The 16,305-nt window shown below is 26.4% G+C and overlaps 7 protein-coding genes across 7 annotated transcripts; 5 read left to right on the forward strand and 2 right to left on the reverse strand.

The window, feature by feature from the left end:
• Positions 1–385: 385 nt before the first annotated feature.
• On the forward strand, positions 386–4,546 carry SRAE_2000340100 (Nuclear pore complex protein Nup155; the record flags this gene model as incomplete). Its single annotated transcript, XM_024654590.1, has 4 exons — positions 386–707; positions 753–2,759; positions 2,814–2,854; positions 2,903–4,546. The coding sequence occupies 4 exons, from the start codon at positions 386–388 to the stop codon at positions 4,544–4,546; spliced, it is 4,014 nt and encodes a 1,337-aa protein (XP_024507946.1).
• Positions 4,547–6,256: 1,710 nt separating this feature from the next.
• On the forward strand, positions 6,257–6,747 carry SRAE_2000340200 (Hypothetical protein; the record flags this gene model as incomplete). Its single annotated transcript, XM_024654591.1, has 2 exons — positions 6,257–6,398; positions 6,440–6,747. 2 exons carry the CDS (start codon positions 6,257–6,259, stop codon positions 6,745–6,747), a joined length of 450 nt encoding a protein of 149 aa, XP_024507947.1.
• A 239-nt stretch (positions 6,748–6,986) lies between these two features.
• On the forward strand, positions 6,987–7,809 carry SRAE_2000340300 (Peptidyl-prolyl cis-trans isomerase, FKBP-type, domain-containing protein; the record flags this gene model as incomplete). The annotated part of the gene is made up of 2 exons (XM_024654592.1): positions 6,987–7,095; positions 7,136–7,809. 2 exons carry the CDS (start codon positions 6,987–6,989, stop codon positions 7,807–7,809), a joined length of 783 nt encoding a protein of 260 aa, XP_024507948.1.
• Positions 7,810–8,959: 1,150 nt separating this feature from the next.
• Positions 8,960–10,592, reverse strand: SRAE_2000340400 (FAD dependent oxidoreductase domain-containing protein; the record flags this gene model as incomplete). Its single annotated transcript, XM_024654593.1, has 2 exons — positions 8,960–10,144; positions 10,185–10,592. The coding sequence occupies 2 exons, from the start codon at positions 10,590–10,592 to the stop codon at positions 8,960–8,962; spliced, it is 1,593 nt and encodes a 530-aa protein (XP_024507949.1).
• Positions 10,593–10,763: 171 nt separating this feature from the next.
• SRAE_2000340500 (NADH:ubiquinone oxidoreductase, subunit NDUFB4 family-containing protein) lies at positions 10,764–11,324 on the forward strand (the record flags this gene model as incomplete). Its single annotated transcript, XM_024654594.1, has 2 exons — positions 10,764–11,006; positions 11,049–11,324. The coding sequence occupies 2 exons, from the start codon at positions 10,764–10,766 to the stop codon at positions 11,322–11,324; spliced, it is 519 nt and encodes a 172-aa protein (XP_024507950.1).
• Positions 11,325–11,437: 113 nt separating this feature from the next.
• SRAE_2000340600 (Hypothetical protein) lies at positions 11,438–12,448 on the reverse strand (the record flags this gene model as incomplete). The annotated part of the gene is made up of 2 exons (XM_024654595.1): positions 11,438–12,102; positions 12,154–12,448. 2 exons carry the CDS (start codon positions 12,446–12,448, stop codon positions 11,438–11,440), a joined length of 960 nt encoding a protein of 319 aa, XP_024507951.1.
• Positions 12,449–13,540: 1,092 nt separating this feature from the next.
• On the forward strand, positions 13,541–14,884 carry SRAE_2000340700 (Tubulin family and Alpha tubulin family and Tubulin/FtsZ, GTPase domain and Tubulin/FtsZ, C-terminal domain and Tubulin/FtsZ, 2-layer sandwich domain and Tubulin, C-terminal domain-containing protein; the record flags this gene model as incomplete). The annotated part of the gene is made up of 1 exon (XM_024654597.1): positions 13,541–14,884. One exon carries the CDS (start codon positions 13,541–13,543, stop codon positions 14,882–14,884), a length of 1,344 nt encoding a protein of 447 aa, XP_024507952.1.
• Positions 14,885–16,305: the final 1,421 nt, after the last annotated feature.

A 16,305-nucleotide genomic window follows, 5' to 3' on the forward strand; every position in this document is an offset into this window, starting at 1 on the left:
TTTTCTAAGTTCACTTTTTTTCTACTAAACGTAAATAATAGTTTTAAAATTACAAAACACTACATAACTTTTAAATACATACTTTACTATTTTCCCGTCAAGATACTTTGCCTTTTTGTTTGAAAGTTATTTCATTTGAATTGTTATACTTTGAATTTTTTTAATGATAAACTAACAAAATAAATAAAGATATTTATCTGTATAAAATTATTAAAATTAACTTTGTTTTTTTCATAATTTTTCCGTACATTTTTTGTCTTATTTTTTCGCTCCAATTTTAACCTAATTGTTTTTAGTTTTAGTATCGTTTTTACTACATTGTCTCTTTCGTTAATTCTTAATTACATCCTACTAATATTTACATAAAATTATTGAAAATAACAGGATGAATCCAGATGTATCTGGATATCTTGGAAACGATGAATTTGAAAATCGTAGTTTTGTAGCTAATAATTCTGAAAAAATTAATATAGGATTGTCTAATCCAGAAAAGGATCTTGTAAGTGATATTCTTTTATCAGACAGAGCGGGTAGTGATTTTTTCTCTGTTTTAAAATTACAAAACTCCTTTAATCCTAATGGATTTTTAACAACTGTTTCTGGGGCAAGAGACGAAGATTATTGTTGCTTAGAAGATCATGATATCAATGAATTAAGAGATCTTAAATGTACTAGTATACCAGAAGAATTAAAAGATCAATTTCATGGTATGTTTTTTTAATATATAAATATTTTAATAAGATTTTTTGTAGGATCTACTGGTATCAGTAATTATGGAACTTTTCCAATTATAAGTCGATCATGGATGTCAATTGACAATGAATTTTTTATTTGGCAAGATGAAACACGTTCAGATATGGCAATGTTTCCAATGACTTCTATAATTCATCTTGCTAAGGTTGGTATAGTTGGTTCAGGATTGTTTAAAAATGATGAGTTTCCTTATATTCTTGTTTTAATTACAGCAAAAGAAGCTGTTATTATTCCACTTAAATTTGAATCTCCAAATCATTTACCCATAACAGACTACAAAAAAGCTATGCTTTATTTTGGTGCAGAAGCTAAATTATGTGTATCTCTTGGTGGTGAAAAAATAAATGACTTTGTAATAACAAATGAGGGACGTATTTTAATGATTAGTGGAAATTCATTATTGGAAATTGAATATCGAACTAAAGGGTGGTTTGGTGGTCGTCAAGCTAAACTTATAAATCATTCTAAAAGTTTTTTATCTTTTCTTGTTCCATCAATTCCATTTTTAAGTTCAACTGATGAATACATCAAAATAACCGTTGATAATAGTCGGGGAATAATTCATATTCTTTCATCTATGGGAAATATTCTTGTATATTTGTTATCAAATGATGGAAAAACAATCACAGAAATAGGTGAAATTACCAATGAAAGAGTTGTTTATCTGGCTGGAAGATTTTGTAAAGTTCATGAAATGTTATTTCAAAATATTGTGTGTATTGTTCCTATTGAATCATGGGTGTCACAATTTATTTCATTTATGGCAGTAACTGCACTTGGTACTAGATTGTATTTTGGTTTACAAATGGATCAACCAAAACGATTTTTGAATGATGGTTTAAGAGTTGATAGCAATTATAATGCAATTGTCCTTGCTCATATACGTTTAGAACCACAAAATGAAAAATTTAGCCATTTACTTCCAGCATCTAGATGTGTTTATAATGCAATTATTACCAAAGAATCAACAATTGTTTGTTATGGACGTGATAATCATTGTACAGATTCATTTGTCGTTGTTTATAGTAACGTACATTTTCCACTTCATTCACCATTATTAGAGAATTTTCAAGTTGTACGATTTAAAGGTGTTGTATGGGATATGGAAGAAACTACAAGATCAGAATTAACTTCAAGAGTAAATAGGTCTTTACCTTATATAATTCCTAAAACAATTGTTCCTATAACATTTATGACTGATGAACATTTACTAACGTATCGTTACAAAATTGTGACTGCTACAACAATTTCAACTTTTGAACAAGTATCTCCATTATCAACACTCCAAAACTTTATACAAGTTGAAGAATTTGATTCAAAAAAATTTGAACAATTTGTTGCTATTCATGGAAGAATTAATATTTTATCAATGACTTTACAAATTATTTGTTCTGATGCATCTCGAAATAATATGATTAAAACAAATGCAAAAAAATTATTTGCTATGATGCATGGAGAACCATTACTTGTACATGAAAAAATAAGTAGACCATCTTTTGTTACTCGTTCAGTACCAAGTCAGTCTCAAGCCTTAATTCCTAATCAACAAGTTGAGTTTCATGCTTCTCAAAGTTTTAAGAAAAGTGAAATATTAGATTCTGGATTTGGAACATCAAATGTTATCTATAGTACAGCTCATGATGCTTCATACACATTTTTTAGTCGTGTTATTAGTTCATTGTGGGTATCTGAATTGGTTGTTGTCAAAAAGCAGAAGGATAGTGAATATTATTCAACAATTGACAATGAACAAGCTATGCGTATTATTCGCCAACTAACAGCATTTCTTCGTGAAATTGAAACAGCACCTTCATTCCTTCGTAATTTTAAACCACTTGATGTATTAAGAGATGCAACAGATCATTTTTCAAAACAAAATCTAGGTTCTCAATCTGTATCTGAAAAAAATTTTGCTAAACAAAGAGAACGTGAAAGTATGGTTAATTTTGTTTCTATGGTTTCTAACACTGTAGAGTTATTGCAATTGTGGAGTATTTTTGTTAAAAGTAATTTAACTATTGTTTGTAATCAATTACCTGTTGATTTGAGGACAATTTTAGTAAAATCCAAATTTTGTGAACTACTCTTTGAAAATGAAATTGTAAGTAAAAATTTATTTATAAGTATATGTATATTTTTTTTTATTTAGATTATTAAAAAAATGGTAAGAGGATTAATTAGAATGCATTTGAAGGATAATGCTAGTGTAACTGGAATATCATCTGATCTTAGAAAGTTATGTCCAACATTATTTTCAAATGATGATTATAAATTGTTAAAAGCAGAAGAGATATTAAAAGAAGCTAATGAAGCTGTTAATATTGAAGCAAAAGAATACCTTGTTCAAGATGCTACTAAAATTCTTCTTTCTGTTTCTGATCAAGTAGATATTTCCAAGTGTGTTGAATTTCTTGTTGGTCTTAGATTTTACAAACATGCAGTACAATTTTGCATTAGATTAGGTGAAAAGTTTGATCAAGGACATCTTTCTGATATGTATATTGAGCAACCTAAAAGTGCATTATCTAATGAGCGTGTAGCACATGCTGTTGAAAAAGTTAGACTTTGTTACTCTTCAATTTCATATGTTCTTTTAGAACTTGGAAAAGAAATAAAAAATAAATCCAACAAATTGGCTACAGAAGATCTTCGACAAGATATTATTGCTATCATTTTAAGAAGTGCATCAAAAACTGGTTTATACAAAATTTATGAAGATGCTGTTTTAGAAGATGATAAATTCTTAATGAAATACTTTTCTATTAATGATTTTAGAGATTATCTTCTTTGGTACATACGACAAAAAGATTGTCCTAGCCATTTTGAAAAACTTGTTGATGTTCAACGATCTTCAACAAATGGACATGAGTATATGGCTGAATTATTATATCAAAAAGCACTGGATCAAAAATTGGCTGTTGATATGGATACAAGGATATTTTGGTTATCACAAGCAGTTGTTTTCATTCAATCAGGTAAAGGATCTGCTGGTCAAACAAAAAATATGTTAGCTATAAAAGAAGCTTTAGAATGTGCAGAAGTTCAAAATTTTGTAGCCAAAGAATTGGAATTATACATTAGTAGTACTGCAACAAAAGTAACTGATAATTTTGATCATGAAGAATTAAACTATGGAAAACAATTACTTCATGAACTTAGAAAACACATTTGGCGATTAAATGATGTTATAGAAAAAGTTGTAAATGAATTTAATATACCATTGGCTAACCTAGTTATTTACAAAACTGTTATTGGAGGAAATATTTCTGGGGAAGATATTTGCAATCTTTGGGATGCTATAATTGAGAATGCTTTAATGTTCTACAAAATGAAGAAAGAAAATGTAGATCAAGTGTGTAATCGTCTTTTGAGTATTTTCAAACGTATTGAGACTGCTCCTTCAATAAATTCGGCTTCTATTCCTAAAAAACATATAATTATTCGTTTACTTGACTTTTTTATGATATCAGGAATGGATTTTTCTGATGTCATTAGTTTTTGTCACAATTCAATTCTTTCACTTGACAGTTTAGTTGAAGGAATAGATCACTTATTACGCTATGAAAAATATGACAATCAAGAAGATGTTCCAATGTTAAAATATCTTGTTGGAATTATTGTAGAACTATCAAAAAATATTGCTGATGGTAAACTTCGTCTTCCTGTTGAACGATGTCAAAAATTAAAAAGGAAGTTACTTGATGCTCATGGATCAAGTCAGTTACTTTTTCAACGCTTAGATATAGAAGATTTTGAAAACTATTCCATTTCATCCCTTTTCAAATATAATTAATAAAGGGTATTTTTTATAACTAGTAGAAGGCGATAAAGAACTTATTAAAAATAAAAAGATAGTTAATGTTTTGGATATTTTTTTTTATATACATGATACCTTTTTTTTGCTAATAAAATAAATATTTTAGATAGATTATATTTTTTTTTGATATGATATGTAAATATTTTTAAATATAATAAATTTAAAAAAAAAAAGATTTAATAAATTTTAAAACAAGTTTATTTATATAAACATTTTGAAATTTATAAAATTATTTTTGTAAATGTCAAACTTTTTTTTAAATAAAAATTAAAAAAATACCTTTTTTGGAATTTAAATATTCCACTGTAGTCGTTTGATAGCTCTTGAAATGGGATGAATTTTGAATATAATCAACAATATTCAAAAATTGAAAATTCATGAGTTAAAAGCAGTCAAAGTTGAAGGCGAAATTGGGGAATATTTTTTTGTAAATCTCGATTTCCATGATAATGATGTAAATGTTTAAAATAAACAAATGATTCTAGATCAATTTTTCACGAGAAATTCATTGAGCCTATTCACATCTTTATTGGACTTCTAAAAAAAAAAGATATGATAAGAAATATGTTTAAAAAAAGTTTTAAGAATTGTGTAATAACTGAAGTTAATGAAATCACAGGTCTATGAAACTTGATGCGCTGTGCTTTTTTTATAATTTAAGTTATACCTTACGTTGAAAACTTTTTTAAATTTTCAACCGTTTATGAAATACTGTGCTTGGTACTTTTTCGCGCGTAGTCCATTGTTATCATTTTTTTATATCTCGAACGTATTCAAAGATATAAAAAAATTTTGAAGGTAGACCCCAATTGAAAACTCATTTAAAGACGATTACAGAAATCTGATTTCATTTATCTTGATTTTGAAGCAGGATATGATCAAAGGCGGAAATTTTTCTAAAATATTCATTGTTCCCGACTTTTCAGTATTTCAGTAAATACTTATCCTATGAAAGTGGGACTAGTTTCATTCGATTTCTATTCAAAAGTTGGTCAAGATTAATAATTTTCATAGCTCTAACATCATTATTTTCAGAGATTCAGAAATTGGCAGAAAATTTTCTAGATTTCTGATTCTACCCATAAAATTGTGACGAAAAATTAGCAACGTTTTTTAGAAATTGAATATGCTTTTATGGTCATTTGATAGCCCTTGAAATGGGATGAATTTTGAATATAATGAACAATGGCTTAATTTTAGATTCACGTATTTATTAGAATTTTTTTAAATTTACTATACCAGTAACTTTAAAAGAGATCTCAATAAGATTAATGTTATTTCATTACAGGCAAAAATAGAAATAAAAAAAAGATAAGATATTTGTTACAAAATTGAAAGAAGAAATTTGGGATCTGAATCCAAACATTAGTTGCTGATATAAAATAGATTAAAGAACTAATGAAAACTTGTTTACAAAGAGAAAAAACTATTGTGAAGGTATTTTAGAATAAAAGTTATGTTATGTAATTTTTAACTTTTTAAAATGTTTATATCTAAAGTATATTGTTTTATAATTTACATTATTGTTTTTTTTCATTTAAATATTACTTTATATAATCCATGATAAAATATTTATTTTTTTTGCAATATATCTTACAATTAGGTCAATCTTCTTTAGGGTATTTATAATTATGTAATATATTTATAAGATTAAATTAATTATATATTTATTTAATATTTTTAATTATGAAGTGGTATCTTATATATTTATTTTTGCTACCATTTATTGCTAGTGATCCAATAAGGTTATTAAATCAAAAATGGGCAAAAATGTTTTCACACAATTCGTATAATAGGAATATTGATCCTTTGAATTTTTCAAATGAAGGTAAAAATTATTATTAATTCTATAATTTATTAAACTTTTAGATGAATATCAGGATGAAGCAATGAAAGAAAATTATGGTTATAGTTCTCAAGGTATGAAAGATTTAGATGAAGTTGGAACATTGACAGGGGGTGGTGATTCATCAAATCTTCAAGTTATGCGTCCATATTATACAATGGCAGATATGACAGCAAATGGAAATAAACAAGGACTTGGTTCATACATACATATTCTTCCTGATGAAGATTATGGCGATAAACCAATATATACGTTAGGAGGATCTTTTTCAGGAGGTCTTGAACCCGCAGGTGTTAAGATGGGTCATATTGCCAGACCATTTGGAAAATAATTATACATAAATATAGTGATAAAATCGTTTTCAATGTAATTGTTTAATAATATATAATACACCTTTAAACTTATCTTTAATTATTATTTCGTTACTATGTATAGTAAAATATCTTCGTTGAAAGTGCCTTTTTATTGTATCACGATGACCTAGAAAAAAGTTTCACTTTTTATAATCGTGTTGACGTGGAAGAGGTTAGATATAAGAAAAGGATAATATATTTTATTTAACTTTTAATTATGAAATTTTATATAATTTTTATATTTATTATATCTAATGTTTTTGGTGAAGAAAGATCATGGGAATTAGATGATGGTACTACAGTTGAGATTATTAAAAAAATTCCAGGTATATTTAAAAACTAATTATTATTTATTTATATATTAAGATTCAAAGTGTAAAATTAAGGTAGAGAAATGGGATCATGTTGAACAATTTTTCAAATTAACAGATAAAAGTGGTAGAATTATTGGAAATAATTTTGGAAAAAGTCCTTTTAGTTTTGAAGTTGGTGGAAATCAAGTTTTACCATCAATGAGTGAAGCAATGTTAGGAATGTGTATTAAAGAACAGAGAAAAGTTATCATTCCAACAGAAGCATTTGAAGATTATGAAGCTCCACGTGGTTCTAAACCTGGAGAAGATTTATATTATTTTATTGAATTAAAATCTATTTTTAGACCAATTTCTGGAGCATCATGGTATGAAGATAATGGATTACATATTACACAAACACATGTTATCTCTCCTGAAAATTGTAGAAAGGCTGAAAATGGCGATAAAATTCATCAACATTATTCTGTTTGGCTTCAAGATGGAACACTTGTAGATAGTAGTTATACCAGAGATAAGCCATTTATTTTTAAACTTGGTGCAGGACAAGTAATAAAAGGAATGGATCAAGCAATGTTAGGTATGTGTGAAGGAGAAAAAAGAAAACTTGTTGTTCCACCAGAATTAGCATATGGTGAAAAAGGAAGACCACCACGTATTCCAGAAAATAGTCCACTTCATTTTGAAATTGAGTTAGTCAAACTTATAAAGAAAAATGATGAGTTATAAATGACAATTTGTTACGGGAAAACTTAAACATTCACTTTTTACAAATTGTATCTTGTTTTATTAATTTTTATAAAAAAAAGGTATATGTAAATTAAATTAAATTAAATATTGCTTATATTTTAAAATAATTATAATAAATAAAAGTGATATGAATTTTAACTAATTGACTCATTATATATAATTAATTAGTAATATTTCTAAAAATTTATCTTGTATACATATTAACTTTTGAAAAATTTCAATGTTATTATTTATTTAAATTTATTGAAATAACAAAAATGAAACGTGGATGTTTTTTAACTTTGATCTTCATATAAGAAGAAATCAAAACTAGAGGGTTTGACCGGTAATCGAAACCGGAACCTCTCCGACCCGAACGGAGAATCATGCCATTAGACCATCAAACCGGTCCAGGAGCCATATTCATACTGTAAACCAAGAGGTAGAAAATCTAGTAATATTTTAAAAATATTTAAAATTTATAACCACTTTATATCCTTTATAGAAAATTTTTTCATTCTATATCTCAAAAAATAAAAAGAAAGTGTATTATTGATTTAATAAAATATTATCGCGTCTAAAAATAAAATGCTAAATGTAAAAAATAAATTTATAAACTAATTTACTTTACAATTATATTAAAAAAATTACTTTTTTTTCAATATCTTACTACAAATTATACTTTTGATACTCTTACGTTTATTGTATCTATAATATATTAAATAAAAATTATTGAACATAATGGAAATTTTTTTATAATAACTCACGAGACAATTTATATCGGTAAATTTTTAATAGATAAAAAAAATTCTACTACACATCTTATCATTGACACAAAGAGTATTAATAAAATTTTTAATATTATGTATGTTTAAAATAATCATTGCATTTTAAAAAATGTTTGATGTTAGTATTCAAATTTATATTACATTAAAAAATTTTACTGTTAGATTTTAAAAAAATAGGATTTTTTTTAGGAAATAAAAAATTTCTTTTTTTTGCAAATTTTTATAAATATTTATATTAAAATGTAAATTATTGAACAAAAAAAATCAACATTTTTAATTTTAAAGATGTCCTAACAAATTTTTTTTTACTACTAAAATCCTATCTAATATACATTATATATATGATAAAAATAAATATAAGATTAAAATTTTAATGGTTCTATTAAAGGTTGTCTTTTCATTATCCTACGCATATCATATTTTCTAAGATTTACAGAAACATATGCACCATCAAATAATTTTTCAGCAAAACATCTTGCTGCACTTAATTTAAATTGTATACCATACCTTCCATAACCACACATCATGAATAAGTTCTTGTAAAGTAAATGTTCACCAATAATTGGAGCATCATCAAATTCATTAATATCCTCATATCTTGCCCATGCATTCACTATATTTATATTCTTAAATCCTGGTACTCTTTCAACTAATGCAGGCCATATAACATTATAAAAATAGTCATAGTCAACATCTAAATTACTATGATTAATTAAATTTTCTTCCTCCAAAGAATATTTTTTTTCTACAATAAATTTAAAACCGACATCTTGTGGTCTAACATAAATTCCAGAAGGATCTACAAGAGCTGGAAAATCAACAGCAGGTACATCTGGTGCATGTATAACATAAGTCATCTTTTTTTTTGCCTTTACAGGAACTGGTACTGATAATAAACCTTTTCCTTTACCAATTCCAGCAAGCTCAGCAATTTTTCCAGACCATGGACCGGCTGCATTAACAATCATATGTGTTCGTATAGGTCTTGGAGAAGCACCAGTCATTTTTGGTTTAATAATAACTCCATTTAGTTTTCCTTTATAAGGTGTATCATCATCAGGATCTTCAGAATCAGTCATATTATCCGATAATCTTGGATCTCTTTCAAATAAAAAATCTTCAACTTCTCCTTTAACATAATGAACTCCTAATGTAATGTTTTTCTCACGAAGAGCTGAAATTAACTGCCATGTATCAATAGATCCCTCATTCTCAAGACCATAAGTTCCAGCTACCACATCTTTAAAATTCATATACGGAAATTCTTTTTTAAGTTCTTCTTTATTATAATATGCTACTTTCGCATTCATTGAAACTTGAGTTTTCCATATTTCTTTTAATTTATTAGCTTCTTCATCAGTTCTAGCTAAATGCATATGACCATTAGGAAGAAGATTAATATCTGGAGTAGGTGAATCTAAAATTTGAAGATGTTCCCCAGCATGCCTTAAAAATTCAGCCGTAAATTTAGACATTTCTATAAATTCTTTGTGTGAAAATTGTTGCGTAATACTTCCTGGATCAAGCATTGTATTGGATTCATTAAACTAAAAACAAATTACTCGTTAAATAAAATAATAAACTAACCGTATCTGGGTTTTCAACAACTACAACTTTAAAATCTTCATCTCTAAAACGTTGCTTGATCCAAAATGCTGTTGCGCTACCAGATAAACCACCACCAATAATCAAAACTTCAGTTCTAAATGGTAAAAGTTCCCAATCTTGAATCTCTCTTTTTGAATGTGCAATTGGATTCATCCTTTTCCAAGCATCTCGTCTAGCATCATTGTATCGTCGCCTCCATCTTCTAATATCATAGGTAAATGCATGCCAGATTCTTCCAACAACATCATCACCAGGTTCATGATGTCGTTCATTTTCAAAACGTTGCCAATATTGTAACTGAGTAGTTTTCAAACTTCTATAACAAATAGTGGATGTAGAAGACTTTGTTAAATCTAAAAAATGATTTGAGGAAATTATCCTTCTCATTATTATTTGTTACAATTACTAGTAAACTAATAAGAATTATTTACCAATTTAAAAATGTTTTGAAAAGAAAAATGGAGAAACGTTGTCATTAATACTTTAGACAGAATATAATTTTCTTGCTATTTTCTTAAATATTTTAATTCTTCAAAATAATTTTTCAGCCTTTTTAGGATGCGTTTAGGTGTAAGACTCTTGCGCCCAGCAGCAAATCAAAATGTAAAATCTCCAAAAATGTGGCAAGATCCCACTTTTGGATACTTTGAAAGTCATGGGAAAACAGAATTTCTTCCTGGAGAACAATATAATCTTTCAGATGAAGAAAAAAAAGCGGTTCTTTGGAGATATAGGGTAAAAGAAATTTTAAAAAAAGAATATCTTAGAAGAGAATACAATCCACACGAAATGAAACATAAAGTAAGTTTTGGAAAATGTAAAATATATTTAAAAAATTTATAGGAGGGTGTTGTTATGTGTCCTGCAATGTTTCGATGGTATTCAGCTGACATGAATCAAGTAGAATTTTTCCGTCTCACTCCACGTAGTGTGTTTCTTTATGTTGGATCAACATGTCTTGCATTTTACCTTTACACTCGATTCGTTTTGTCATCTTCTGAAAAAAGAGCAGAACAATCCTTGAATGGAGATCTTCTTTGGTGGGATCGTCAAACTGGACGTCTTGCTCTCACTGCAGGAAATGGTCATCTTTCTCCAGCATATGGTATCGAATATTAGACAATTCATGTAAAAAAAATAAAATCTAAGAAAATAGTTTTAAAGTTGTTCATTTAGGAATTACATTTTTTAAAATTAAATATAACAATTAACTTTTAGTGCTTAACTTTTTATTATTTAAATATGAGGCCATCATTTTCAGGTGATTCATTGAGTAGTTCACCATAAACTTTATGTAAAGGATGTGTTTCGAGAAAATAGTATTTATTGGGTAAATTATTGTATACTTTCTTTAATGTTAAAAGTGATTGTAAAATTTTTTTTGATTCTTTTGACATATAGTATGCTTGATCAGTTAGATCAATCATTGGTTTTATAATAAGATGAGTTATTGTACGCAAGCAATTTATCTGAACTTCCAATTCTCTCACATATTCTGTTGGATTAATATAATTAATATGTATAGGTTGGTTTCTAAGGACATTCTTATTTCTTTCTTTAAATAATGATATTGGAAAATGTTTTCTTATTTCTTCATCAATTGATTCATATTCAATAACATCAAATTTAAAAATATCTGGAATCAAAATGCATGACCATAACCCTTTTAAAAAGTTTTTTATCAATGTAGCAATGTTAGAATCTTTTTTAGAAACTAATTTGTCATAGTACTTTTCAATAATATCAATTTGAAAATCCTTTAGCGTAGTAAAAGTTCCTATCATTTGAGATAAAATTCTAATACGATGAAGTACTGATAATTCGCCAACACTCATCCAGCGTTGCTTTTGTACTGGTATATAGAATTCTGTACTTTGAGATAAATCTAATGTTAATTCTACAATAAAATTGAAAATATTAGATAAATTAGTAATTTTTTACAAATTACCTTTTATTTTTGCTTTGAAATCGTTATCTCTTTTTGATAAATTATCATTTAATTCATTTTGTTCTTCTTTTTCATTGTTGCAGCTTCTTATTAAAGATTTTAGTGGAGGTCTGGTAGAATGTTTAACCAATGGAACCACATAAAATGTATTAATATCAGTAGAATATTTTTGCAACCATTCAATTTGTTTTTTAATTAATTTAATTAATATATTCTTCTCTGGTAACTCTTTTAGAGATTTATTTTTGATAATTTTTAAACTATTTTTATCACTGTCTTTCGAATTGGTTCCCATTTTATGGTTACATTACTATTAAAAAAATTATTTATTTGAGAAACTTTTGAATATAAGGTTCACAATAAAAATATTATTTAAATTTTAGAAATTATTTTAAGAGCAATTTTTTTTTATTAAATAATATTCTGTGGAATGATCAAAGATACATTTTTATTTATTCCATTAGTACTAAATTTCTAAAATTGGCAAACTTTTTTTTTCATTTTCAACAATTATTTAATTGTTAGATATGTTTATTAAAAAAAAAATTAAATATTGAGGTTATTTGAGAGATATCAATGAAAAATAAAGTTCACAAAATGGTTACTTTTTATTAATGTTTTTATTGTAATTATATTATTATTATTAAATATTATATTAATCATTATATAAGCATTTATTAATGGAAAACTTTTCCTTTAACAAATATTTGCTAAACAAAAAAAAAATTAAAAAAGATAGTAGGGATAAAATCATACAAAAGTTTTTAATTTTAGCTTACTTTTAATCTAAAATAAAAATTACCATTACAATTTGTGAGAAAATAAGTGTTTTTATTGTTAACAATTTTCTGAGGAGTTAAATGAAAGTTATAGATATTTATATTTTTTTTAAAAGTTATCTAAAAACAACTAAAGTTAGTTAAGTATATTAAAAATTTTGTATCAGTATGTAATAGATTTAGATAAATGATAAAAGTAAAATTTTAAATAATATTAATAGTATAAGGAATAAATAAAAAACAGTAATGATTATCATAAATCATACTATATTCTTTGATAATTAATTAAAAATTTAATTTTTTTTATGCTTAAATTTTAAAAACTTTAATTAAATTAAACGGATTAATTATTTTTGCATACAGAATTACATTTATTTTTTTAAATTATAAAGGCATTTGGTACTACGCGCATCCTAAGAACGGTTTCACAACGAACTTATATTTTGTTTTGATTTTTTAAGGTATTTGATTTTTTTAAAGTAATATTTACATTTTTGTAATCATTGTAGTACATTATTTAATGTATCTTAATATCATAGTTGTTCAAGAAGTTTAAAAGTATTGCATTTTCCTTTGTAGATCACCATTTTCAATTGTTTTTACCATTTATGCGTGAAATCATCTCTATTCATATTGGACAAGGAGGTTGCCAAGTTGGAACTAGTTGTTGGGAACTTTTATGCCTTGAGCATAATATTGATCCAGCTGGTTTTGAATATAATAAAATAAATAAAATAAAAAATGAATCATTCAAAGCATTTTTTAATGAAATTGAGAAATCTAGATATGTTCCAAGATCATTATTTTTTGATTTAGAACCTTCAGTAATTGATGAAATTAGAGTAGGTATATTTAGAAAACTTTTTCATCCAGATCAATTAATTAATGGAAAAGAAGATGCAGCAAATAATTATGCCAGAGGATTATATGGTCTTGGAGCAAAACATATTGAAGAAGTATTATCAAGAATTCAAAGGATGGCAGAGACATGTAGCTCATTAGAAGGATTTATTATTTATAGATCATTTGGTGGTGGTACTGGTTCAGGTTTTACTTCTTTGTTACTAGAAGTATTAAAAGATCATTTTCCAAAGAAATTAATAATTGAATTTGTAATTTACCCATCTCCAAATGTATCTAGTGCTGTTGTTGAACCATATAATTCTGTTTTAACAACACATTCATCTATGGATTTTAGTAATTGTACATTTTTAATGGAAAATCAAGCTATATATAATATTTGTGATAATAATCTTGATATTACTTTACCTACATTTACAGATCTTAATAATCTTATTGCTCAACTAGCTTCATCAATAACAATCTCTATGCGATTTGGAGGTTCATTACATGCAAATTTAAATGATTTACAAACAAATCTTGTTCCATTTCCACGAATTCATTTTCCTATAGCATCAATTTGTCCTTTAGTATCACCAGAAAGAATGATACATGAATCAATGTCTGTTAATGAAATTACTAATATGTGTTTTGATAAAAATAGTCAAATGGTTAGATCTGATTTAAGAAATGGAAAATTTATGTCAATATGTCTTCTTTATCGAGGAGATGTGACACCAAAAGATGTTAATGAAGCTATTAATAAATTAAAAAATAAAAAATTGTTAAAATTTGTTGATTGGTGCCCAACTGGTTTTAAGATAGGTATTAGTTCATATGAAATGAAATCTATACCAGGAAGTCATATTGGAAATGTTCCACGAACTGTTTGCATGGTATCAAATAATACTTCAATTGTTGAAATATGGAAAAGACTAAACTATAAATTTAATATTATGTTTGCAAAAAAAGCTTTTGTTCATTGGTATTTAAGTGAAGGAATGGAGGAGGGTGAATTTACAGAAGCTTTAGAAGATTTAAGTGCACTGGAAATTGATTACAATGAAATGATGGTAAATTCTAGTCAATTGTTTGACAACCAAGAATATTAATCAATTTATAATTGCTTTAGTTTTTTTTTTTACATCTTATTTTAATAATATATTGTATATAATATTATATGTTACTATTTATTTTAAAATTATAAATAATATGGTATTTAAAAAAAAAGACATTACTTTGTATTAATGTATTATTTAGACTTGTTATTCTGACTTCAAGAAACTTTTTTTTTAATGATTTCTAGTTTATGAATTTTATGGCTTATTAAAAATTGTATCATACATGTATAAAAGTTGGATTTTTCTTATTTCAAACATAATCTGTTTCATCAATAATTTGAAAAATGATTAAGACTATTCTTTGTACCTCTCTTTTTGTTTCAACTGTTTTTGGTGGAGCTATTCCATATCTTGGTGGTAATGCATACTCAAAAGATGCTGCTGATACTTTTTCTGCCTATGGAAATCAAAATGGAGGACATATTTCTGGATATGATGGTGCTGCTAATGGTGCTAAATTCAATTCAGCCAATGTCTTTGGAGTAAATTCAGCTGAAAAAGCAGCTCTTGCTGCTTCAGATGCTGCTAAAGCAGGAGCTTCACACGCTAATGCAGCCTCATCTGTTTCAGGGGCAGCCGCTGCTGATACTGCATCTAAATATGGAAAAGATGTCAATGGAAAATCTTTTGGTTTCTTTGATTATAAATACCTTCAACCACAATATCATGTTGAACAATTTTATTCTGATGAAAAACAAGGAGCCAGATATGGTGCTGATGCACAAAATTCTGCCAAAGCTGACACTGCTAATGCTGCTAACAATGCTGCTGGATTTGATAAATATGCTATTGATGATGGTGCTCATAGACAGGCTGCTGGTTCATTTGCTGACGGTGCTGCTGATAAATATTCAGCTGGACATGATGCTAACAATGGATATACTAATGCTGGTAGAGGATCATGGGATCAGGGACAAGCTAAATTTGGAGCTGGTTATGGAAAAGCAGAATACAATACCCCAATTTATCATGGATATCCACAAAATACCTACCCACAAACAGGAAATGATTATAGAGGATTACCTTATGGTCAACAATGGTAAAAAAATAAAATAAAAATGTTTTTTTTTTTCCTAAAAAAATATTATCCCTTGATAATAACTTTCTTTTGAAATAAAATTTTTTGAAAATATATTTTAATACTTATCATTGTAATTTCTAACAAAAAGTAATCAAACATTAAACAATAATTGTTTAAAATATGTAGTGTCACTCATTTTTATTGAAAAAGAAAAATAAATTTATAATACTCATAAAATAATTCAATCTAATTAGCTTCTTTCATTCATTTGATAAAACGTTTAAAAGTTTTAAACAATTTAAAGTAAAGGATTATATATATATATATTTTTTTTTTAAATGAGAAATTATTTATTTTAAAATTGTTTCAATAATTATTTATTTGTAATGAA

Source organism: Strongyloides ratti (assembly GCF_001040885.1).
Source record: "Strongyloides ratti genome assembly S_ratti_ED321, chromosome : 2".
Classification (NCBI taxonomy): domain Eukaryota; kingdom Metazoa; phylum Nematoda; class Chromadorea; order Rhabditida; family Strongyloididae; genus Strongyloides; species Strongyloides ratti.